The 25,719-nt window shown below is 42.0% G+C and overlaps 1 protein-coding gene and 1 pseudogene across 6 annotated transcripts in view; both read left to right on the top strand.

Annotated features, from left to right (window-relative positions):
• Positions 1–1,803: 1,803 nt before the first annotated feature.
• Positions 1,804–13,104, top strand: LOC127687932 (U1 small nuclear ribonucleoprotein C-like; annotated as a pseudogene).
• Positions 13,105–18,984: 5,880 nt separating this feature from the next.
• The window catches only part of Mia2 (MIA SH3 domain ER export factor 2), an 89,247-nt gene continuing 82,512 nt past the window's right edge, over positions 18,985–25,719 (top strand). For 2 of the 6 annotated variants that reach the window (XM_052185789.1, XM_052185788.1), the window contains exons 1-2: positions 18,993–19,164; positions 24,302–24,435. In XM_052185789.1, coding sequence (XP_052041749.1) covers positions 19,050–19,164; positions 24,302–24,435 — 249 coding nt within the window. In that variant the 5' untranslated portion in view covers positions 18,993–19,049. Of the gene's footprint in view, positions 19,165–24,301; positions 24,436–25,719 lie in introns of all 6 variants that reach the window. The other 4 variants (XM_052185790.1, XM_052185793.1, XM_052185791.1 and 1 more) reach the window with 4 other exon arrangements.

The raw sequence follows: 25,719 nt of genomic DNA, 5'->3' as shown, positions 1-25,719 counted from the left end.
ATATTTTCTGCACACATATGTACATACTGTAAAACCACAAGATAATAGGGCTTGGGAATGCCACTCCCTTGGTAGAGGGCTTGCCTACATATATATAAGCACTGCATTTGATCCCTATACTAGATAGAACTGGATATGATAGTACATGCTTGTAACACCTGAACAGAAGGGTGACAGAAGGGTTAAGTATGGTTCAGGGTAGTTGGTATATCAGTTATCACAAACGTTATTTATGTAGGGAATGCTTAAACCTACTAGCCTTTGAAATAATATAATTAGTTGTCAGCCACAGTAGCCCTACTGTGCTATGTAGAACTCTTGATGTTAATTCTATTTTTCAGCTTTGGTCCACCTTGAATTTTTATTTTTTGTTTTGGGTGTTTGGGGGTTTTGAGTGTTTTTGTATGTGTGGAAGTGGTGGGGATAGATTTTCACTCTGTATTCTAGGCTAGCATGAAATTCACTGTGTTGACAAGGCTGGCTTTGAATTCACACAGTACATCCTGTCTTGGACTCCTGAATATTAGATTAAAAGCATGAACTGTCATGCCCAGTTGTATATGGTAAGAAGTAGGGTCTAATTTCATTCTACATATTCCCAGTAGTATTGAAGAGCTCTTCCCCCACAATGTTTGATTTTAGTGCCTTTGTTAAAAACCAGTTTGTTAAAACCCAAGTTGTGTTGGCAAATGGCTTAATAGGTCAGAGCACTTGCCACACATATTCAACCTGACAACCTCCTGAACTAACCTACTCAAGCAGGGAAAACAGGCCAGAAGCTGCAGTATGCAGCTATAATCACCGTACTATATCCCATACTCAATTAGGAGGACACAGAAGGATCATCAGGAAGGTTGAGGGCCAAGTAGCCTGGAGTAAAAACTTCACAGCAGTAATAGAGAAACCCTCAACAAAGGACAGAGCTGACTCCTAAAACTTGTCCTCAGACCTCCACATATTTGCCATGCAGAGGGACACACACATGTTCATCATGTCTACATGTTATACACACACACACACACATGCATAATTTTAAAAAACCAGGTAGTTTGAGATGTGGATATCTTTTATCTCTGTGTGTGTGTGCAGTGTTCTGCATGCTAGGCAAGCATTCCACTAGTACACTAAGACTTTTATCCAACATTCGGTTTTTTACAAAAGTATTTTCAATTATATGTGTCTGTGCACCTGTATGTGGTTATATATACATGAGTGCATGCAACTGCCCAAGGAGCCAGAGATGTCAGATCCCTGTGAAGTTGGAAGTTACAGTTGATTGCCATCTGACATGAGTGCTGAAGTCTGGTCCTCTGCAAGAGCAGAGTGCATTCTTAACTGCTAGGCCATCTCTCTAGTCCTTATATTTAGCTTTAATGCAAACTTTAGGATAATTTCCCAGGAACCAAAAAGATTTATTTTTATTTATTTTGGTTGTTCTAGACAGGATTTCTCTATGTAGCCCTAGCTATCCGGGAACTCACTCTATAGACCAGGCTGGCCTCTTTCTCAGAGACCTGCCTGCCTCTGCCTTCCTAGTGCTGGGATTAAAAACTACTTACTGTTAGCTTTAGTTGTGCTTGTATTAACTTTTAAATTTCATTTGTGAATGATTGTGGGTCTCACTGCTCTGGTGGATTGACAGTTGACTCAATCCATAAGGGCAGAGAAAGCAGAGATGTTAAAGGAATGGAAGCCCTGTGAATATGTATGGTGAATGACTGCACCATACAGCTATCAGGAGGCAGATCAACTTACGGTGATCCAAGGCCTAGTTTTAGGGGACTGAGGATAGGAACATCCGGGATGGGCAAAGCCATTGGCTGGGGGCTTAAGTACCTGGAATTCCTCATTAGCATTGGGGAAGCATTTCAGCAATCTCAGGTGCTGGCTGCACAGGCTTTCTCAGGAGAAAGGAAAATGATCCTGTAATCTAATTGAGGCTACTGAAATTCCTCAGGCAGAGGCCTGTGTAGGGCTAAGAATCCCCATGACAAGGACAGAGAAGGAGAAGCCCTGCTAATGAAGACAGTCTTCCATAGTGTTTGGAGTCCAGAGACTATCTGGTCATGGTGGATTTTGACCCTAATTTGTAGAGTTTTCCCACAAATAATTACCATCTTTAGAATGTTGGTCGAATCTTAACAGAAAGAGACTCAGTTCCTCATATGTCCTGTCACTCGTAGACGGTGTGAAACCTTGGTTGGTTTTCACATTAAGTTCCTCAGAGAGTTTGCATGCATTTGGTATTATAAATAGAAATTTTGTGCTTTCATTGTATGTCCAGTTTATTTACTTATATATAGACACAAGCTCACAGAGAGCCATAGGTGTGGTCTTTAATTATAGTTCCCCAGTCTATGCTGTCATAGGCACAGAAGCCTGGATGCTCCACATCAGATTCTCGGTGGCTTAGGCAAAGGCCAGCTGTTTAATCTAACTTCATATTCATCACCCAGTATAAATAAGAAACAATCTTTGGGTTGTGGGAACGCTGAGTGGTCAGGAATGCCTGCTACTCTTGCAGAGGACCTTGGATTCTGTTCCTAGTACCTACACAGTGGCTCAAACCACCTGTTACTCTAGTTCCAAGAGATCTGACACTACCTTCTGGCTTCTGTGGATAGTCTGTGGATAGTCATGCACGAGTGCAAATACACACATGCAAACAGCCCCTCCCCCTTTAGGATCTCAGTTTTTTATGAATCTCAGGCTGGCCTCAGACTCACTATGTAGCTGAGAGTAATTGTGTGTGTGTGTGTGTGTGTGTGTGTGTGTACTCATGCATGTACATGTGTATGTGGGATGTATGCACGAGTGAAGGCAAGAGATTTCAGGTATCTCCCTCGATCATTCTCCACCTTGTTTTAAAGTTTTATTCATTTCGTGTGTGTGTGTGTGTGTGTGTGTGTGTGTGTGTGTGTGTGTGTATTCATGTTACAGAGCATGTGTAAAGGTCTGAGGACAACTTTTGGGAATTGGTCCTCTACTTCTACCATCTGACCCTAGGAATTTGAACTCAGGTCCTTAGACTTGACAGCTAGCACTTTTTATCCATTGAGCCATCTTGCCAGCCTTACGATGCTAATTTAAAACTTTATAGTTTGATAATTCTATATCCCAGAGCAAATGCAAAATTACTTTTTCTTTTTTTCTTTTTCTTTTAAAAAATTTATTATATATAAGTACACTGTAGCTGTCTTCAGACACACCAGAAGAGAGCATCAGATCTCATTACAGATGGTTGTGAGCCACCATGTGGTTGCTGGGATTTGAACTCATGACCTCTGGAAGAGCAGCCGGTCTCTTAACTGCTGAACTATCTTTCCAGCCCCAAAATGACTTTTTCTAGATGTCAAGCACATTGTCCTTAGTCCTGTCTGGCTTATTTCTAGGGTTGGGCTGCAGGATAATTTTCTATTTAGTCATTTAACCTTTGGAACTCTTCAGCCTTCCTAAAGATCTTTCAGACTTTACTTCTGCTAAGACTAGAAGCATATGATTCACCTCTGATCAGGCAGGGTGGAACAGTTTGTCCTAGACGTTATCTAGCATTATAACCTTTTATTCAAAGTTGTAACCACTTTGAACAAAATTACACTGTAATGTTTGTTTATCATTTTAAAATTTACTTGTTTTTGTTTGTTTTTGTTTTTCAAGACTGGGTTCCTCACTAGGCAGTGGTGGTGCACACCTTTTATCTTAGCACTTGGGAGGCAGAGGCAGGCAGATTTCTGAGTTCGAGGCCAGCCTGGTCTACAGAGGAGTGAGTTCCAGGACAGCCAGGGCTACACAGAGAAACCCTGTCCCGAAACCGCCCCCCCCCCAAAAAAAAAGACTGTGTTCCTCTATCCTGGAATTCACTTTATAGAGGATACCCTTGAACCCAGAGATCTGTCTGACTCTGCTTTCCAAGTACTGGGATTAAAGGTGTGTGGCACCATCGCCTGACATGACTGTTAATGAACTTCTGCAGCAATCAGTGCTCTACATATTTCAGTAAGACTGGTTCAGAACTAGCAGTACATATCTGCTGGAACCATACTTCAGCGGCGTAATGAGAGCAGCTAGTTTAAATAAGGCCGAGCGAGCATTTCTCTTGCCTGGACACTTGCCTTACCCTTCCTAGTGAGCTTGTGGCTGCGTGATTGGGATCTGTAGTGTCTGTGGGTAAAGGGGATATGTTCTCAGGCTGGACCATGAAAGTCCAAACAAGGCTTTCTTCATTTTCTCTTTCACTTTTGTGGTGATTTCAGAGGCCGAATGATCTAGGATGCAAACTCACAAAATGGAAATATTTGGGATCTCTAGGTTACTACCTAGAAGAAAGTTACCACAGAAAAACACCCTGATTAACTTGGGGAATAAAAGATGAGCTTTTTTTTTGTCTTAAATTACAGAGGTTTTGAGGATTATTATTATAACATCTCTTATTGTACTTTAGTTCAAAGCAATAATGATTTCTTTTTTGTTTGGTTGGTTTTTGTTTTTTCAAGACAAGATTTCTCTGTGTAGCCCTGGCTGTCCTGGAATTCACTCTGTAGACCAGGCTGGCCTCAAACTCAGAAATCCGCCTGCCTCTGCCTCCCAAGTGCTGGGATTACAGGTGTGCGCCACCACTGCCTGGCTTAATGATTTCTTTTTGAGACAGAATCTTTCTATGTAACCTTGGCTAGCCTGGCACTAGCTATGTAGATCAGGCTTGCATTGAACTCACAGACATCTGCCTGACTCAGACTCCTGAGTGCTGCAATTAAAATGCCTGGTGTAATAACAACTTTTTAGGAGTTGTTTAATTATTGAAACACATAGGTAAGTTTGTGTCCAATTCTATGTATTCATTATGATTTGAAATATATACATATCCATCAGTCAGCAGATAAATATTTCATAAAATGTACCTGGTTCAACAATATGGAAATATGGTAGCTCATGGCTATAATGCCAGCGCTTGGGAGGCTGAAGTAGTCCCAGGATAGCCTGGGCTACATAGTAAGATCTAGGCTAGTCTGGGCTAAGAATGAGACCTTGTCTCAAAGCAAGCAAGCAAACAAAATTATATTTGGAAATAGTTCATGTGCCCTCCAGGATGATAATTCACAAATTGTTATTGAGAGGGAGTAACCAGTAACCAGTCTTGCATAGCTCTGTGAGGCTGTAGTTAAGTCCTCACAGACGATTATTGGGAACTGGATATTTAGACCAAATAATCTGCTTTTGCAGTGCTGATAGTGAACCTGGGCTAAAACACACACACACACACACACACATACACACACACACATGACACCATTCAACTGAACTGTCTTAAACTACTCTGCTCTTAAGTTCTCCCAGGTGGTCACGTTATTCAGTCAGTTTTTCTGAGGCCAGGTCAGTACAAGCCTGTAATTCCAGTGACTCAGGAGGCTGAGGCAGGAAGATTGAAAGTTCAAAGACTGCCTGGGCTAGAGAGTAAGGTTAAGATCTACTAGGGCAACTTCTGCAAGACCCTGTCTCAAAGTAAAAAGCAGAAAAAGGAAGGGGACTGGGTAATTAGTTCAGTGGTAGAGCATGTTGCTGAAGGGGAGCCAGGCCTCAGGGTTCAGTCTCCAGTAGCACAAAAAGACATTTTTTTCTTTTGCTATTTTGGGAATAAGAAGAATAAGGCATGTTGTAGTGTGAAAGAAAGTACTGGGGCTGGGCGGTGGTGGCACAGGCCTGTAATCCCAGCACTCTGGGAGGCAGAGGCAGGTGGATTTCTGAGTTCGAGGTCAGCCTGGTCTACAGAGTGAGTTCCAGGACAGCCAAGGCTATACAGAGAAACCCTGTCTGGGGCGGGGGGGGGGGTGAATTTAAAAAAAGAAAAGAGAGAAAGTACTGGGGCTGGAGAGATGGTTCAGCAGCTCAGCAGTTAAGAGCACTGACTGCTCTTGCAGAGGTCCTGAGTTCAATTCCCAGCAACCACACAGTGACTCATGACCATCTGTAATGGAATCAGATGCCCTCTTTTGTTGTGTACAAAGACGGAGACAGTGTACTCATATTCATAAAATAAATAAAAATAAAATCTTTTTTTTTTTAAAAAAAAACTTCTTAAAAAAAAAAAAAGAGAGTGCATCCCTTGGGCTCATGCATTTGAACATTTGGTCCCCAGCTGCTGCTGCTGCTGCTGTCTGGGTGGGGTAGTAGAGCCTTTCCAGAAGAAGGGTGATTCTGGAGGCTGACTGTGAGATTAAGAAACCTCTGTCGCAGTTCGTTCTATTTCCTGCTTGCCATGGAAGATGGGGACTCCCAGCTTCCTGTGCCTGCCGCCCTGCCTCAGTGTACTGTTATGCCTTCACCCCATGATGGACTCTCTCTATCTGCTATTGTAAGCCAAAATAAACTCTTCCAGAAGTTGCCTTAATCACGGTGATTTATTTTATCATAGCTATGGGAAGTAACCAACACAAAGCAAAAGCAGTTCTGACTCTTTAAAATCTCTTATAATAGACCAAAGCTAATTTTGTTAATGAAGCCTATTTATTCATGCATTTTTAGTTTTTCTATTTTTAATTTGAGACAGCTCTATAACCTAAACTCTCCTCAAACTCATTATATTGCTGAGGATAGCCCTGCTACCCTAGTCTTCTTGCCTCCCACCTAAGGTTGTGGGATGACTACAAGGATGCACCAGAATGCCCGGCTAACTGGAGCTGTTTTGTTTTGTTCTGATTTTCAAGGCAGCGTCTCGCTGCTGTGTAGTTGGAGCTGGCCAGCCTCACGCTCCAAGCTGAGGTCAGTGACTCCTGGCCTGTGCCCCACATGCAGACTGTCTGCTTGTTTTGCTTTTTTCTTTTTGATAAACGGGCTTGTATGGCGCTGGAGAGATGGCTCAGGGTGAAGAGCAAGCCCTGGTTTTGAAGAAGAACCTCTGTCAGGCAGCTCACAACCACCTGTAGCTCCAGCTTCAATAGGATCCACCCCGTCTGGCCTCTTCACTCAGGTGCTTGTGCTCCTCCCCAGCCCCTCTCTACACACATGTACACATAGTTACAAATAATGAAAGTAACCCTTTAAAAACCAAACACAAAAAAGCCCAACTAGTTTTGTATGTAGTAATGTGGTTGGCTAGTGTTATCTTGTAGATAGTGGCTTCAGTACTTAAATAAGGGTACTCTCTGCTGGATCCAGTGAATTCCCAGTGCCTTCTGTTCTCAAAGACTATGCAGTGACAGCGCCCGAGCTGCCACGGTACCAAGTATCGGGCGTAGGCCTGGGGGATTGACAGAAAACACAGACACGGGTCATTCTGTAAGGAGAATGCCAAAGCTTTACTGAGAGACCAGCAATATATATACTAGAGGCCAAGGAAGAGAACAGGAAAAAACAATCATAGCCATAGGTCAGGCACCTGGGAAGTCCCTACCACACTGCGGGAAGGCAGGAATCGAGCTAAGCCGAGGGATGTTTTGCTCTCAAGAAACCTGTAAGAAACCTGTGCCAACAGCTCAGCTGGGGGCGCTGAGCCAAGCTCGCTGGTTCCCACCACTGCAGTGAGAGGCCAGTGAGCACATCTTGGCGCCCAGGGGCACCTCTTTCAGCCCTCACTGGGGCCTATGTGTCTCTCCCATTGTTTTTCTTTTTCACAAGGTTGAAGTCTTGCTATTCTGCACCCCAAGCAAAGCTCCTGCCTCAGTCTTGCTGGCAGTGGAAGGCACAGGTGTGTGCCTGTACCAAGGTGCTTTCTCTAACTCTAACTCTCCCACCGCACTCTCTTCCCACTGCCCTTTAGGAGCCAAGCTAGCAGGAGGGCTCAGACATAAGACAGGACCATTGCCTGGTAGTGTTCGGGGACAAGTATGGGGTTATGAAAATTATTTTTGGAAAAATAATATATTTAAGCAATTAGGTATGTTGTCAGACTTGCGGGATCGACTGGACTCTTGACTGAGGACAAAAAGCCTCAGAAGATATTTATTGGAGCCAGGCAGTGGTGGCTCATGCCTTTAATCCCAGCACTTGGGAGGCAGAGGCAGGTGGATTTCTGAGTTTGAGGCCAGCCTGGTCCTCAGAATGAGTTCCAGGACAGCCAGGGCCACACAGAGAAACCCTGTCTTGAAAAACCAAAAACGGAAAAAAAAATCTGTTGGAGCATTCTCAACTTTGAACTAATTTGAGGGCTCAAAGGTAGTCTTTATTGGAGTTTAATCTTGCCAAGATTAAGACACAAAGATATATCCATTTTGCTTTCAACAATCTTATGCAATAAATATCTTTCAACTTAGCTAAAGGATTCACATACCTTGTGAACGGAATAGGCAGAGTTAAGAATTCAGTATATAACTCAGAAAAAAATGAAATTTCTATTTTTTTGTTTTGTTTTTCAAGACAGGGTTTCTCTGCATAGAGAAACCTGTTCCTGTTTCTCTGTTCCTGACTGTCCTGGAACTCACTCTGTAGACCAGGCTGGCCTCGAACTCAGAAATCCTCCTGCCTCTGCCTCCCAAGTGCTGGGATTAAAGGCGTGCGCCACCACTGCTGGGCAAAATTTCTACCTTTATTGTATGTGTATGAGTGTTTGCCTACATGTATATATGGGTACCATGTAGTGCCTGATTCCCATAGAGGCCAGAAGAGGTTCTCAGATCCCCCAGAACTAGAGTAACAGACAGTTGTGGCCCACCACATACATAGCTGCTGGGATGGAGCCCAGTCCTTCTCTGATGCTAAACTACTGAGTGATCTCTCTACTCCCTATGTGATAATGTTTCAGAAGAGTGGCTCTTTTTTCCAGCTGAGGGTCTAGCTCCATCGATAGAGTGCTTGCTGAGCACACACACAACCCCGGATTCCATCCACAGCGCCTCAGGAACCCGGAGTGGTGGCATATGTCTGTACTTCCAGCATGTGGGAGATGGAGTAGGAGGGTTAGAAGCTCAGGGTTCCTTTCAGTTACATATTTAGTTCATGGCCAACATGGATGCATGAGACCTTTCTCAAAGTAAGTTGATGGGGGCTGAAGAGACGGCCGAGCAGTTCAGAGCACTCGCTGTTCTTACAAAGACCTGGATTCCATTCCCAGCACCCGCCTTGGCTCGTAACCATTTCTAACTACAGTCCCAAGGGATCCGATGCTCTCCTCTGGCCTCCAAGGGTACCAGGCACACAAGTGTTACACAGGCATACGTGCAGGCAAACATGTACATACTAAATAATAATATATAAATAAAAATATATAATACATACATATATAAATATGTAAATACATAAAATTTAGGGCTCAGAGATATGGCTCAGTAGTTAAGAGCGGGGCTGCTCTTCCAGGGGATCTAGGTTTAATTTCCAGCACCCTCATGACAGCTCACAATCATTCACACCTCCAGTTCCAGGGGAGTGGATATTCTCACCTAGCCTCCACAGGCACCAGGCACATGTGTGTTACACAGTCACATACATGCTTGCAAAATACCATACACATAAAATAACAAATTTTACAAATTAAAAATATGTAATTATTAGAAGGTATAAATGTTAAGGGATGTCTTCTTTTTTAGTTTGTATTTTTTTTCTTAAAGAAGCTGTACAGAGCTGAGGATGTAGCCTAGGAGTCAGTAAAGCCTTTGCCGTCCAAGGGTGAGATCTGTCTCTGATGCCAATGGGTAAACAAAGTGAGAGACTGCCTTCAAAACGCCCATCCCCAGGACCCCAGAGATGGTAGGCATCGCTCTCACACTAAGCCGAGCTTCCAGCCCTTGTTCACACGCTTTATTTTATTTTATTTATTTATTTATTTATTTATTTATTTGTGTATTTATGTATTTATTTATTTTTGGTTTTTCGAGACAGGGTTTCTCTGTATAGCCCTGGCTGTCCTGGAACTCACTCTGTAGACCAGGCTGGCCTTGAACTCTGAAATCCACCTGCCTCTGCCTCCCAGAGTGCTGGGATTACAGGCGTGCGCCACCACTGCCCGGCATTCACACGTTTTATAAAAGTAAAAATGTAATTAAAAAGATGACTTGATTTTTTTTTAAACTGTGAAACAGCAGTGGGGCCATCCAACTGAATGCAGAATTTTATTTAGTCATGAGATATGACTTACTCCCAGGACACAATATACTCATTTATTCATCCATCTTTGCATTATTTGAGTAAAAAATATTAAGTGCTGGTATTTATGTGGTTTTATTTGAGTCCCGAAGAATAAGTAGAGTCTAGAAAAGCAGTTATATGAAGACAGTGGGGACAGGGCTGGGGAGATGCTCAGTGGTGAAGAGCACTGACTGTTCTCTCAGAAGACCCAGGTTCAATTCCCAGCGTCCATACAGCAGCTCAGCTCAGAACTGTCTGTAACTCAAGTTCAAGGGATCCAACAACACAAACATGCAGACAAAACACCAGTGCTTATGAAATAAAAATAAATTAATCATTAAGAAAAAAAAAAAACAAAAGGGCTGGAGAGAGAGAGATGGCTCAGTGGTTAAGAGCACTGACTGCTCTTCCAAAGGTCCTGAGTTCAAATCCCAGCAACCACATGGTGACTCACAGCCATCTGTAATGGGATCTGATGCCCTCTTCTGGTGTCTGAAGACAGTTATGGTGTACTTACATATAATAAATAAATCTTAAAAAAGAAAAAGAAAAAAACCAAATGATTCTTATCCACGATTTTCCGTCTGTGAGGAAAACACATTGCAGTGGTCAGAAACGCAGAGAATGTGTAAGACTATTACCAGAAATGGACAGGAGAGCAGGCCCAGGGCCTGACTGACAAACAATGGCTGCATTTCAACAAGGAACAATCCCTCCAGCTCTTTCCTCCGTTCTCTGCTCCTCTGCCTGCAGGGGCCATGATCCCACCTGCACCCTCCACATGCCCCGCCCCAGTCTCCCGGGTCCTCCTTGGCCTGGCATGATGCCTGCACCCCACATGGGAAGCCCTTCCATGAGGCCAATGATGGGTCCCCCTCCTCCTAGGATGACCCCTGTGGGACCAGCTGCTGGGATGAGACCGCCATGGGAGGTCACATGCCCATGATGCCCTGGCCTCAAATGATGAGAGCTATCATGGTGCCCACATGGCCTGGCATGACCTGGCCAGACAGATCAGAGCAGAAGCGCTCTTTATTGTTTTGTATTTCTTGTTCTGTTTCACCGAGAGATCTTGGTGCTGAGCCTGAGTGTTTACTAGATGCAGGACAAGGAAACTTCCCTTCCCTTCCAAAAGAGAGAATACTTTTGGAGGGAGAAGTGATACAAAAAAAGTCAGTTTTCACTTATTTTGAGAAATATGAAAATAAAATCATCAGCTGTTTTACTTAAAAAGAAAGAAAAAAAACAAAGAAATCCTATCTCCTTCCTCACAACTTTATATGCTTTCCCTTTTCACACAAAACCACCCACCCTCTACCCTTCCATGGCTCATTATGGTCCCTGTGCGCCTGCATTACTCTCTGACTTTTATATACTTCCCTGGTCTTTTCTGCCCGCCTTTGTGTTTTCTATGTATGCGTGCATGTGAGACTGTGTTTGTGATACTGAACTGAACTCAGGACTTCGTATATGCTGTGTAAGGAAGGGCTCTACCACTGAGCCACATCCCCAGCACAGCCTTCAAATTTATTGATTATACAAAGGTCCCTTGGAACCAGTTCTATGATCCTCCCTCTCCAACTGAGAATAGTTTATATATAAGCCACAAATTAAAGGTCCAATATTTATAGATAGCCTACATATATGCTTCTTTCATATACTTTATCATGTCTAAATTTTAACACCTAAAGCAATATAAATGTTGTGAAGATAGTTGCTGTGTAATATTGCTTAGGGAATAATGTCGGGGGGTGGGGTGGGGGGGTGGGGGGGCAGGGAGGAGCCTGAACATGTTAAGAGGTATAATTATAATGAAAGGCAAGTTTGTGGACTGGAGAGCTGGCTCAGCAGCTAAGGGCACGTGCTGTTCTTTCAGAAGATGGGGGTGGGGGAGGGGAGGAGCTGGGGTTCCCAGCACCCACATGATGGTTCATGATGTAACTCAAGTTCCAGGGAATCCAAGCCCTCTGTTGTAATCTGTAGGCAATAGGCCTGCTCATGGTGCACATCCATATGATCACTCAAAAGCACTCACACACATAAAATACAGATAAATAAATCCTTTTCGAAAATCGGATTACTCCTTTAGAAGAGATGAGATAGGTCACAAACAGCCATAATGAGGCCCCAAAGGAGCAGACTCTTCAGGTCTGCCATTTCCCTTCAGATCCAAGAACAAAGTGAGGTTCTGACTCTTAGAGGTGCTTGAGGTAGACGGGTGTATTTTATACTACATGGCCTGTTCTATAAGCTAGAAGTAGGGAGAGAAGTCACTGTTAAAGATGAGTGATGGGTCAGTTAGATGATTCAGTGGGGTAAAGGAGCTTGCCACACAAAACACCTGGATTTGATCCCAGAAATCCATGTTGCAAGGAGAGAACAGACTTCCGAAAGTTGTCCTGACCTCTACATGCATGCCCTCATGCCCTCACACACACACACACACACACACACACACTTAAAAATCACTACAATTCAAGGCTGTCTTGGGTCTGGACAGTACATAGTAAAGGGATAATGATGTACTTGTGTTTTCTTTGTCCCCCCCCCCTTTTTTGAAGATTTATTTATTTATATTTATGAGTACACTGTAGTTGTCCTCAGACACACCAGAAGAGGACATCAGATCCCATTATAGATGGTTGTGAGCCATCATATGGTTGCTGGGAATTGAACTCAGGACCTCTGGAAGAGCAGGCAGTGCTCTTAACTGCAGAGCTATCTCTTTAGCCCTTCTTTGTCCCTTTTATTTATTTTATTTTTATTTTTATTATTTATTTATTTATTTATTTATTTATTTATTTATTTGACACAGGGTTTCTCTGTGTAGCTCTGGATGTCCTAGAACTCACTCTGTAGACCAGGCTGGCCTCGAACTCAGATGTCCCTTTTAATCTACTCTTCAATTTGTCATTGTGCCCTCTGCCTCCAGGATACAGACTTCCACAGCTGCTTCAAAGGTCTCCTTCCTTTGCTGTCCTCTGCTGGTTTGGGTCCGTGGTAGCACTGTCAGGACAGAAGAGCGAGGCTCTGTCAACCGAGCTTCACTGAAGGCTCCAAGGTCCTGTCGGGCAGGCCTCTCCTGCCGGGCAGGCCTCTCCTGTCACTCTCCCCATCAGGTCACAATTCCATCCTGAGGAGGTTACATCCCTGTTGCTTCCCTTTAACCCAGACTATACCTTTGTGAATCATCGCCACAGATCAGCGCCTACATCTATCTGCATGTCCATTTGTTACCTGGTAGAACCCCTATTGATAGAAACAAAACACAAAAAGGTGAGTAGAATTATACTCTGGACTGGAGCAACAGAAAGCACCCAAGGAAGTCATGGAGGGACTAGCACTAAAGACAGAGTAAAATGTGTGTGAAAGGTCTCTACTCTTGTCTCTCTTTCTCTGTGTTTTATGGGCTCCAAGGTTGTGCTTTCTAGAAGCAGATGCTGAGATGAAGTCTGGGGCTCAAGGGATTCACTTCCTCAAAAGGAAGGGAAAGAAAGCAGGAAAACACACACACACACACACACACACACACACACACACACATGTCAAACTGTAATGGCTTAGTCAACAGGAAGCACTGGATGAAAAATGATCCTGCCCTTTACTACCCTGTTTATGCGTAGCTGCTCTAGAACAGCTGGGTGTGTGTGGGAGGTGGTAATCTCGGCTGAGACGACTCCCTGTAGACAAGGCAGACTTTGACTTAGCACCCTGCAGGAGACTGTCTGGCCTACTGGAAGCTGGGCAGAAGGTCTGACCTGGAGGAAAGGAGACCAGAGCCTCCGCCTCCATGTCTTCCACACCAGCTTATCTCTAAGTCGTTCCTAGGCCTTTCCACTTACTACATACCTGCCTACTATGGGGTCTCTATACAGAAGCTCTGTACGCATGCCTGGACCTTGGTTTATTGAGTTCTGCTAACTCTGAGGAGCTTCTGACTGAACTTACTTTATAAGTTGCCAGAGTGACAGGCGGATAGTTTAAGGAATTTGTTTTTACTTTAGGAAATATGAGATATTAAGAAAGGAGGCAAATACTATATGGAACGGGCAATAATACCACCACTTGATAAAATTCAAACCCTTAGGAATATGTCTTTATGTTCTTATGGAAAGGCTGTTCTGTAATTTTGTCTGTAGGCTATGATGTGTGTCTTGGATGATTCAGTCTTTAGCTTTGTACAGCAGGTTCTCTTCCAACGGCTGCATTTTGTTACCATGACATCTTCTTCAGTGTTGGCTTTGTAAGTGAATATAGATACATGTAATCTACACACTGCACCAATGGTTAGCCATAGCTGACTAAGTTGATATAGCTGTTATTTATAGTAGTTTCTTAAATTAAACCCCCTTGTCCTCCCCGTGTTCTGCCTCTTCACTTGGCTCTGTTAGAGATCATTAATCAACATTATCCTACATTTTCTGGTTTCTTTAAGTCACGATCTCAGCAGAAACTGAGAGCACCAAGGGTGGGTGCACAAGGTTAGCAGACCCGTCTCTCTCTGAGTATTTTTCTCTGCTTATATTTTTTTCTATGGCATTCAATAGACAATTTTTTTTTTTGAGACAGGGTTTCTCTGTGTAGCCCTGGCTGTCCTGGAACTCACTCTGTAAACCAGGCTGGCCTCAAACTCAGAAATCTGCCTGCCTCCGCCTCCCGAAAGCTGGGATAAAAGGTGTGCACCACCACGCCCGGCTGCGCCCGGCTCAATAGACAAATTTAAACTTTGCTGGGCTCTTATTGTTCTTTTTTCACTTAGAGTTTTTGTTTTTGTTTTTCTCAAGACGGATTTCTTTGTGTGGACCTGGCCATCCTCTCTACAGACTAGCTGGCCTCAAACTCAGATCTGCCTTCCTCTACTGGGATTAAAGGCACATATCACCACTGCCTGGCTTAATGTGGAATTTTTAATTTTTTTTTCCGGAGACAGGGTTTCTCTGTGTAGCCCTGGCTGTCCTGGAACTCACTCTGTAGACCAGGCTGGCCTTGAACTCAGAAATTCGCCCACCTCTTTTAAATTACATTTTATTATTTACTTTCATTTATTTGCGTGTGTGTCCCTCTGGACGTGTACATTCCCTGGAGCTAATGTGTGTACGTGGCAGTCGGAGGACAATTTGAAAGGGAAATTGGCTTTCTTTTACCCTATGTGGGGTCCAGGGATCAAATTCAGGTCTTTAGGGTTGTAGCAAGAGAGCCGTCTTGCCAGCTTGTCTGTCTGTCTGTCTGTCCGCCCCCCTCTGAATTTTAATCCAACAACATGGCTGCTTGGACCACATCCTTCTAGGTCTGTGTGATCTGGCTGGAAAGCAGAGAATCTTTAGTACACACCTTTAATCCTAAAACAGTGATGCCTAGTTGAGGGGCAGACAACATGACAAATCAGAGAAAGATGTGAGAGAGTGAATCAGAGATAGAATACACCCAGCTCTCAGGAGAAGAGAGGTGAAAGAGGTGACTTAAGAAAATGTTGGGAGGGGGGGCAGGGAGCACAGCCCAGAGAGTGCAGTTCAGTTAATCTCAGACAATGCAGCAGCCGTCAGGTCAGGTCAGTTTCATTCAGTGTAGTCTGGCGCGGTTCAGTTGAATGCAGTTAAACTCAGTTCACTCATTCAGTTCTACTCCGTTCAGTTCACACAGTCAGTAGTACAGTTCAGTTCGTGGAATTCAGAGGCAGGTTTTTTTTTTTTATTTTTATTTTTATTTTTATTTTATTTTTTTGTGGTTTGTTGAGTCAGGGTTTCTCTGTGTAGCCCTAGCTGTCCTGGAACTCGCTCTATAGACCAGGTTGGCCTTGAACTCAGAAATCCGCTTGCTTCTGCCTCCCAAGGCAGTTTTTTTTTTCTAAGCACAGCGATTCAGTGAGAAGTCAGTTTGAATCAGTCAGCTTGGAGAGGAGCTGTGAGCCCAAACAGCTGATTTGAACCAGCCTGCCACAGTTCAGAAAGAACTAGCAAGGGTGAACCTATTCATCAGTAAGTCTCAGAGGCTGAAACATGCTAGGCCTAGGTTAGCAGACAGAGCCTGGAAGAGTGTATGGAATCTAGAAGTTTCCAAGGCTAGGCCAAGGGATAGAACAGAGAAGGAAACACTCTAGGCTCAGTCCAAGCTCGGGTATAGCTCTGATCACATCACTTCATTTGAGGAAATAAAAGCAGCTTTTACATTTACGGTGTGTATATGTGAGTGCAATAGGTCAGGGGACAATTTAGCAGAACTGGATTTCTCCTTCCACCCTGTGGGAATCAACTCTGATTGTTCATACAGGCCCACACATATGCTTTCATACGTATACATGTCATGGCACGTGTGGAGGTCACACTTTATGGAGTCAGCTCCTTTCTTTCACCTATCTAAACACGGGCCATCAGGTTTGCAGGACAAACACCTCATTCACTGTTCACTGAGTGAGCCATCTCACCCACATGTTCACTGTTAATTTAAAACATTATTAATTCTGGATTTGACTAATGAAGGCTTTAGTGTTGAATATAAACACCAATGATGCTTAAAGTTGCTTCAGTGTTCCCAATTTATTATTGGTTTTGATTTTTAAGATTTATTTATTTATTTGCTTATTTGACATGGTTTCTCTGTGTAACCCTGGCTGTCCTGGAACTCGATTTGTAGACCAGGTTGGCCTTGAACTCACGGAGATCTGCCTATCCTTGTTTCCTGAATGTGGGAATTAAAGGCATATGCCACTGCTGCTGGCTTATTTTTGTTATTTTTAATTATGTGTCTATGTGTAGATGTGTTCACAGGAGGTGCAGGTGTCCTCAGAGGTCAGAGGTGACAAACCTCAGAGTATGCCTCTAGATGCTGGGAACTCAACCTGATTCCTCTCCAAGAGCAGCGTATGCTCTTCACAGATGAACCGCTTCTTAAGCTTCTAATATTGACTTTGATAAAATAAATCATGCAAATAACTTCTCGAAAATGGATCTCTGTCTCTCTGTCTCTTGCTCTCTCTCTCTCTCTCTCTCTCTCTCTCTCCTCTCTCTCTCTCTCTCTCTCTTTCTGGTGATCTGGAGCTCTTGTGCAGACCAGGTTGACCTGGAATTCACAGAAATCCTGCCTCCTCGGAGTACCAAGATTAAAGTCATGTGTTTTACCTGGCCCAGAGGAGCTGATTTCTATTTAAATTTCATCACCAATAATATTGCAGACTCATGAAGGTATTCAAGAAACTGATCTACTATGTGTGTGTGTGTGTTTGTGTATACAACAATGGAGTGCTCTGTTGTAAGACACCTGGCCCTCAAGTGCGTGTTGCACTGAATTTTTTGGGAAGATGTAAAATTGCTATCTGGGAGAGAACAGACTTCCCACTCATAAACAAACCAGCAGGCAGCACACCGTTCTGTTAGCATACAGGTGTGATGAATATTTGTTTTATTTCTGTCTGGCACTAGAGTGGAATGTGCTACATTGGGACCCAAGGACCTTCAGATTTTGTTCCTTAAACAAAATTTCCCAATATAGGACTTTGATCCTTTTAAAGCAACAGCAACATTCAAATGACCAAATGATTTTCATAACTTATTTTTAAATGACAGATGCTTACTGGTTTTTACTACGGATATCTCTAAAGGAGAATACATCCTGAAATCATATTTCCACTCTTCAAGGTAACATTTTCAGAATTCTCTCATCTCACTTTCCCTCCACTTTATAAATACATGTGTAATTTTAAACGTGTGGAATAATTCTCTAGTTCTGTTTTTCCACAACAGAAAAAAACACACAGTAGTTTGTGTGTTGTTCTACCACAATAACTACCTTTACATTTTACTTCATGACATTGGATACCTTAGCCTGTCTCTACTGTGGCTTAATTGCAGATATCAGGGTGATAATGTCACTGGTCCCAGAGAGCTGGTCTGAAGTTGAGATCACATCAAGTATCTATTCACATTATCCTGGCACTTCAGATAATATGTGGATCATAGTAAGTAGTTGGGTTTTTTTGTTGTTTGTTTGTTTGTTTGTTTTGGTTTTTTGAGACAGGGTTCTCTGTGTAGCCCTGGCTGTCCTGGAACTCACTCTGCAGACCAGGCTGGCCTCGAACTCAGAAATCCACCTGCCTCTGCCTCCCAGAGTGCTGGGATTACAGCGTGCGCCCGGCTGTAAGTAGTTGTTATGTTTTAACTATTATTGTAATTATGACTTCAAAACAATGAAGATGATTTAATATACCTAAAGGAATAGTTTTTCTGATAATTTCATTATATTTCAAAATCATGCTTTTAACATACATTTTTTAAACTACATATCTTCTTTTTAATGTCACATGTATGGCAATTATTTCTGGTTTATGTATTTAAAGTTTTTTCAAAACAATAAATTCATTTTAGATTATGCATTTAACTTTTAAAACTACTTTTACTGTTACACATATACCCTTTCTGTCTGTCAGTTGGTCTGTGTGTGTGTGTGTGTGTGTGTGAGACTTCTGGAATCAGGTCTGTCCTTTTACCAAGTGGGTCCTAGGTAATATTAAACTCAGGTCACCAGGCTTCATGGTTAGGGTATTTATTAACTGAGCTATTTTCTGGCTCTATACCTTCTCTTTTGAAGTTAGAATCTGCATGCAGTAAATATTTGGTTTGTGCTTGTTGACTCATCTGCCTGAAAACTATGGCAGAGCTTAAATCCCTTTCCATGGACGCTTAAGAACTGTCCTACTGAGGACAGGGTGCCTTTAAGTGAGTCAGTTTCACATGGGCTACTTTATAACACATTGGTCCAGCTAAAAACCCCCGTTAATTATTAAGCCCTTCGGTATCATCGGCTACCTGACTCTGCAGATTGAACCAGAGAGTGTTAATTCCTGAAGCTGAGCCAGCGCACCATCAGGAAAATGTAGTTCCAAAGGGACTGAAGAACACTTCGCTTTTTCCTCTTCCGCTGCCGAAGGGAGCATCACGTCGGCTGTTTTTCTGGCATGCCTGCCGCCTAACGCTTACTCAGGATCCTTGGTGGCTTGGTTAGGCATGGCGGAAGTCAGTGTTCAAAGACTCCTTCTTTTGGTTGTTTCTCTGGCAAAGTGTCTGGAGGGTACAAAGTTGCTGGCACACCTTAAAAAATGTGGTGACTTGGAATGTGAAAGTAAGTTCGCTTTTCTTCCCTCTTACACAAATGTGTTCTAAAATCACATTAAATCTTACTGTGGACTTGTGTGACGAAAAGTCAACAAATTAATAGTAGTGAGAGCTATTTCAATTATAAAGTATAGCTCGATACGAAAAAGGGAGCTCTAGAAGCAAAGCATTTTGGGTCAACGTAATTATAAACTTAACGCATTTAATAATTTATACTTTAACATAATTATAAACTTAAAGACAAATAGAAGACTGATAGAAATGTGTCATAGGTGGTATTAATCCGTGTGTCAAAGATTAAATAAGCAGCTTTTTACCTTTTTTTTTTTTTAAGATGATTGAGTTGTTTAGAAAGCCATCAGGCAATTTGTTAATTCACTGTGGATGAAGCTTGTATGCTTTAGTTTCTATTTCACAATCAGAACTTTCTGATTCTCGTGAGTTTCCCTCAAAATGTTTTTATTTCAAACCATCATATTTGAAAACCGTTTAGCTGTCCAAATTTTATCAAATGTTAATCATTTGTGTCAGTTTATTATATAAAAATGCTAAAATAAGTGTTCCAATATATATGTGTGTGTGTGTGTGATGTATAACATTCAATATTAAACTTTCTTAAGTCTCTATGAAGAGAAGTTAATTTCTACTTTGTTGTTTAAGAACTTGTTTTAAAAACTTATTTATTTTTAATATATATATGTATATATATAGGTATTTTGCCTGCATGTATGTATGTATGTATGTATGAATATTCGTACACCACATATGTGCCTAGTGCTCACAGAATCCAGAAGAGGGCATTGGATTCCCTGGAACTTGAATTACAAACAGTTATGAGTTTCCATGTAATGCTGGGAACTGAACCTGAGTCTGCAAGAGCATTAAAGGCTCTTAAACACTTCGTCATGTCCCCAGCCCCAAGAACTTAATTTTTTGGTATCTACATAACTGCAAAATAATTTTATTCTGCCAGGTATAATGGCACCAGGAGGCAGAAGTAGGCAGAGCTCTAGTTCCAGGCCAGCGCGATCTTTTTTTTAAAGATTTATTTATTATGTGTAAGTACATTGTAGCTGTCTTCAGACACACCGGAAGAGCTCATTACAGATGGTTGTGAGCCACCATGTGGTTGCTGGGATTTGAACTCAGGACCTTCGGAAGAGCAGTCAATGCTCTTAATGGCTGAGCCATCTCTCCCCCTGGGCCAGCTTGATCTACAGAATGAATTCTTTGTCTCAAAATAAAACAACAGGAAAAAATATTGTATTCTCATCTTAGAGTTCCTGAAAATAAGTCCTATCTTAATATGAAAACTATTTCTAATTTTGCAAAATGTAAATTAAAATACAATATATATGAAAATACAATATATATATGAAGCACAAAATGTCTAAGACCTATATGTATATTTAATGACTTATTTACCTCTATTTTATGTGTATTAGTGTATGCCTTCATGCATGTAAAGGCATTGGGTGTGTGCCTGGTGCCCCAGAGGCCAGAGAGTGTTCCAAATGCACAGACTGGAGCCACAGATGACCGCGAGCCACAGTGTGGGTACTAGGAATTGAACACAGGTCCTCTAGAAGAGCACCAGTGTTCCCATCTGCTGGGTCACCTCTCCAGCTCCAATAATGTATTTTTTTAAAAAATGTATTTATCTATTATATATATGTACACTGTAGCTGTCTCAGACACCCCAGAAGAGGGCGTCAGATCTCCTTACAAAAGTGCTCTTAACCACTGAGACATCTCTCCAGCCCCCAATAATATATTTTTATAAGTAAAAAACATGTACGTTTACTAATCTTCCTTCCTTCCTTTTTCCTTCCTTCCTTCTCTCCCTTCCTCCTTCTGTTTTTCTTTCTTTTTCTTCCTTCCTTCCTTCCTTCCTTCCTTCCTTCCTTCCTTCCTTCCTTCCTTCCTTCCTTCCTTTCTTCCTTTCTTCCTTTCTTCCTTTCTTCCTTTCTTCCTTTCTTCCTTTCTTCCTTTCTTCCTTTCTTTCTTTCTTTCTTTCTTTCTTTCTTTCTTTCTTTCTTTCTTTCTTTCTTTCTTTCTTTCTTTCTTTCTTTCTTTCCTGTCTCTCTACATAGAGCTGGCAGAGATCTGCCTGCCCCCACCTCCCAAGTGCTGACATTAAAGGGTTGCACTAGCATGCTCTGCCAACTACATGGTATTTTATAGCAAAGATCCTTTAATTTTTCCTCTAATAACTGCTTCTTATATTTTAATAGTATTTTAATTCATTTTTGGCAATTCATACATTTAGATGTGCTTTGATCATGTCTATCCATATCCCACTCCCAACCTGCAGGTCCTGCAGCATCCTCTATCCTAATTCATATATTTTTAATTTTTTAAGTTCATTTTAGTTTATATTTGAGTATTTTCCCCCGGAGTTTCCCCTGGCTGCCTTCAAATGTACTCTGTAGACCAGGCTAGCTTTGAACTCAGAGACCCGCCTGCTTCTACCTCCCAAGAGCTGTTATGTGTGAGTATTTTGTCTGCATGTATGTCGGCATGCCATGTGCTGGTGCTGGCAGGGGACAGAAAAGGACATGCTAGACCCCCTGGAATTAGAGTTTCAGATGGTTGTGAAGCGCCACGTGGTCTCCGTGGCTCCTCCTCCTCCTGGCTCCTTCTCCTGGCTCCTCCTCCTCCAGCAGCTGACGGGCTTGTGAGCCCCTCCCTGCTCTGTTTTGGAATGGTGATGGCTTGATCTTGTGGAGGTCTTCTGTAGGCAACCACAGCTTCTGTGAATTTGTGAACGCAACAGTCGTGTCCAGGAGACAGCGTTTCAAAATGCAAAATATGACTAGTTTAAATGTAAAAATTTCACAAATGACGTTTTGATGAGTAATCATTTTTTTCTTAGCCTTTTGGAAAGGTCATTTACAATGTAGAGAAGGTTGCTACCATGGTACTTTGCAGTGACTATGCTCCCCCAGTTTGCCTTACATCAGCACTTTGATATCTTTAGAGTCCAACAGAAATTCAGATTCGTAGTAACTTATAATGCAATTTTGACTCTTTATTTTATTTTATTTTTTATTTTTATTCGATGTATTTTTTTATTTACATTTCGAATGATTTCCCCTTTCCTGGCTCCCCACTCCCCGAAAGTCCCATAAGCCCTCTTCCATCTCCTTGTTTCCCCATCCACTCCTTCCCACAAAAAGGGTCTGTTTTGGCTTTTTTTTTTTAAAGATTTATTTTATGTATGTGAGTACATTGGATCCCATTACAGATGGTTGTGAGCCACCATGTGGTTGCTGGGAATTGAACTCAGTACCTCTGGAAGAGCAGTCAGTGCTCTTAACCGCTGAGCCATCTCTCCAGCCCCCACAATTTTGACTCTTATTGAAGGATTTATGTTTTTACATTTTGCACATTAGCAATATTTATATGATATTCATGTTATTTTAGGCATCGAAGGGCTGAATCAATCATACATGATTCAGAGTTACTGAGGGCCTGCTATGTCTCTCGGGGTATGTGCTCTAATATAATGTATTTTAAAAGTAATAAAATGAAATGTAAGCAGTTTCTTTCTCTGTAGGAATGTTCATCTTATTTAATAACAACAAAACAAATCCAGGAGGAACAAGCGTGCTACAATTGTAATAATGACAGATAATGCTGGAGGTCGGACTCAAGGCAGGATTCAGCACCTGAGTTAAGCGTGAAGAGAGGTGGTTTTTTCTGGTCTGACTGAGGGTAGAATAGAAATAGAAGCGTAGAATAAGGACCACGATGTTGCAGGAAAAAAGAAAGAAAGAAAGAAAGAAAGAAAGAAAGAAAGAAAGAAAGAAAGAAAGAAAGAAAGAAAGAAAATCTCAGGGCGGAGCTAGGCAACCAGAGCTGTATGATCAGCCCCTAAACTTCAGCTAAAGGCTCAATCGTTAGAATGAAATGGGGTGATTTACCCTATAGATATGCATTGAGGATTCAACAAGATGAAAATATGATTAGGAAATGTAAAGGTACCAGAAAGAGAGCCAGAATCTCCTACACACCGGAGAACAGTAATGACTCACTCAGAGAACAGCAGATTTGCAAGCTGGAGTGTGTGCGAGGAGAGGTTGCTTAAAATAGGGAAGGACAGGCCCTTCAGAGAGCGCGACCTGCAGTTAAGAGTGCTGACTGCTTTTTCAGAGGGCAAGGTGCAGTTCCCAGCACCCACTTGGCAGCCGACAGCTCAGGGGTCAGGGGATCTACTACACTCTCTGGACTTCACAGGCACCAGGCTGACATACAGTGCACATACACACATGCAAGCAAAACACTCAAACACATAAAATAAAAGTAATATAAAACCATCTTTACAATGTAAAATGAAATAAGGGAGAACGTGTGAGGTGAGTCAGAGGGGAAAGGCACGTGCTGCCAAGCCTGACAACCGAGTTTGATTCACTCCCAAAAGTACACACACACACACACACACACACACACACACACGTGCACGTACATGTAATTTAAACTTAAAAAATAGCTAAGTGGGGCTGGAGAGATGGCTCAGCAGTTAAGAGCACTGACTGCTCTTCCAGAGGTCCTGAGTTCAATTCCCAGCAATCACATGGTGGCTCACAACCATGTGTAACGGGATCCAGTGCCCTCTTCTGGTGTGTCTGAAGACAACGACAGTGTACTCACATACACAAAATAAATAAGTAAATATTAAAAAAAATAGGTAAGTGGCATCAGGTTGTGAATAATCTTCAATACAATGCCAAAAAAGTTTGAGCTTGAATTTGTATATAGTGGAAAGTCTATTTTAATTTTTGAGAACATAGCCAGTATTAGTAAGCTAGGATTTCAAACTATTATTATTATAGAAATATATCAAACTCTTGAAATCCTTCTTCTCAGCTTCATGAGTGCTATGACTACAAGTGTGAGCCAGTAGGCCCACCTCTCATTTCAAAACTTAAAGGATTGATTAAAAGAAGGCAAAATAGATGGAGAAGTTAAATATTATGGTGGTATATATCTAAAATCTCAGCAGCAGCAGCAGAAGAAGCTGAAGCAGGAAGATTTTAAGTTCGAGTCCAGCCTGGGATACATAGCAAGACCTTGTCTAGAAATAAGCAAATGAGAAGCAATAACATTTTAAAGTGTGAGCCTTTCTTCATGTGTCTATATAGCTTTGATCAGCCGAGTCTTAGCCCTGAGAGATTACACAGGACCTGACTGCCGGTACCTGAATTTCACTACGGGAGAGGAGATATCTGTTTATGTTAAACTTGGAGGAGACAGAGAAGATTTGTGGGCAGGAAGCGTAAGTATTTTGTTTTAAGAACTAAATGCATACTAAATGTCCAGTGCAGACAAGGATACTCGCTGTTAGGTAAGTGTCATCATTTAAAGGAACTCTTATTTAACAACGTCAAAGCTCTGTATAAATATTAACACTCTCATTGTATTTAAGCAAACAAACAAAAAAAAAGATCACATGCATGGCTTTAATTCAAGCCTTTGGGAGGTCTCTGTGAGTACAAAGCCAGCCTGATCTACATAGCAAGTTACAGATCATCCAGGGTTCAAAAAACAAACTATCACAAGTTTTAGTGATTGCTCTAAAATTTCTAAAGAAGGGGTTTTTGAGAAAGACAGCTTGAGATAGCCTGAGATGAGAGCTAAAGGAGGGCCTTGCAATTATTTTTTACATAACACACGTGATTTTCAGCCTAGAGGTCATATTTATCTAGAAGACTATCAGGAGTGCTGCCGTACGTTATGGCAACCACAGCATTTCTCTGTGCTATTGGCGACCGACTTTGAGAGAGACTGGGAAGTTAGTTCATCAGATTCCAAAGCTTTTCTGTCTGAACAGAGAGAGGGCTGAGGTGTGTTGGATGGGTCAGCAGAAAGGTTGGTACAGTAGGGAAAATTTCCATGAAATTTTTCATGGAAAATAAAATAATAACTGGGAGATCCTTTAATTTGGCCAAAGTAAAAGAAGGCCAAACTATCTCTTGGGATAATAATTCATGTTTTCAGTTGAAAAAATTTTTATCTGTGTATTATGTTTTGTAATGATGGTGTGCCGTGATGGATGAGTTCCAAGCTGAATAGACAAGGCCAACCTGATAGACTCACGTAGTTCTCATACTGTGTGTACATCAGGTTCTCCCATAATGTAGCCTCTGTGCTCACTGATGGAATGAGCAGCCTTGTTTTTGAGACAGTTTTGCGTAGCTCAGGCCATCCATAAACTCCCACTGTCTGTAGCTGAGGCTGAGGCTGATGTTGCTGGTGTACAACACTACCCATCTGAAGGCGCAGACTGTATCTGAAACCTTCCTCTTCCCAGCAGGGGACGTGTAACTAAACCTTTACCGCATCAGATTTGATTTCGCCTTATTTTTTGGGATGTTTTTTAAAATACCTGTCTCTGTTTTGAAAGCCTCGCAGAAATCTGATGCAGGTATAAGAAAATGACAGAGTATATATCATAAGAAACAAGGAAAACAATTTTGATTTATTTGTTTACTAAGTATGAAAATAATAATTCTATATTCATAAAACGGTGTTTAATGGATAAATGTTTAGTTTAATTGCT

This window comes from Apodemus sylvaticus, chromosome 6 (assembly GCF_947179515.1).
Source record: "Apodemus sylvaticus chromosome 6, mApoSyl1.1, whole genome shotgun sequence".
Taxonomy (NCBI): Eukaryota; Metazoa; Chordata; class Mammalia; order Rodentia; family Muridae; genus Apodemus; species Apodemus sylvaticus.
Note: the sequence above shows the minus strand (reverse complement) of the source record. Positions and strands in the feature narration are given on the sequence as shown.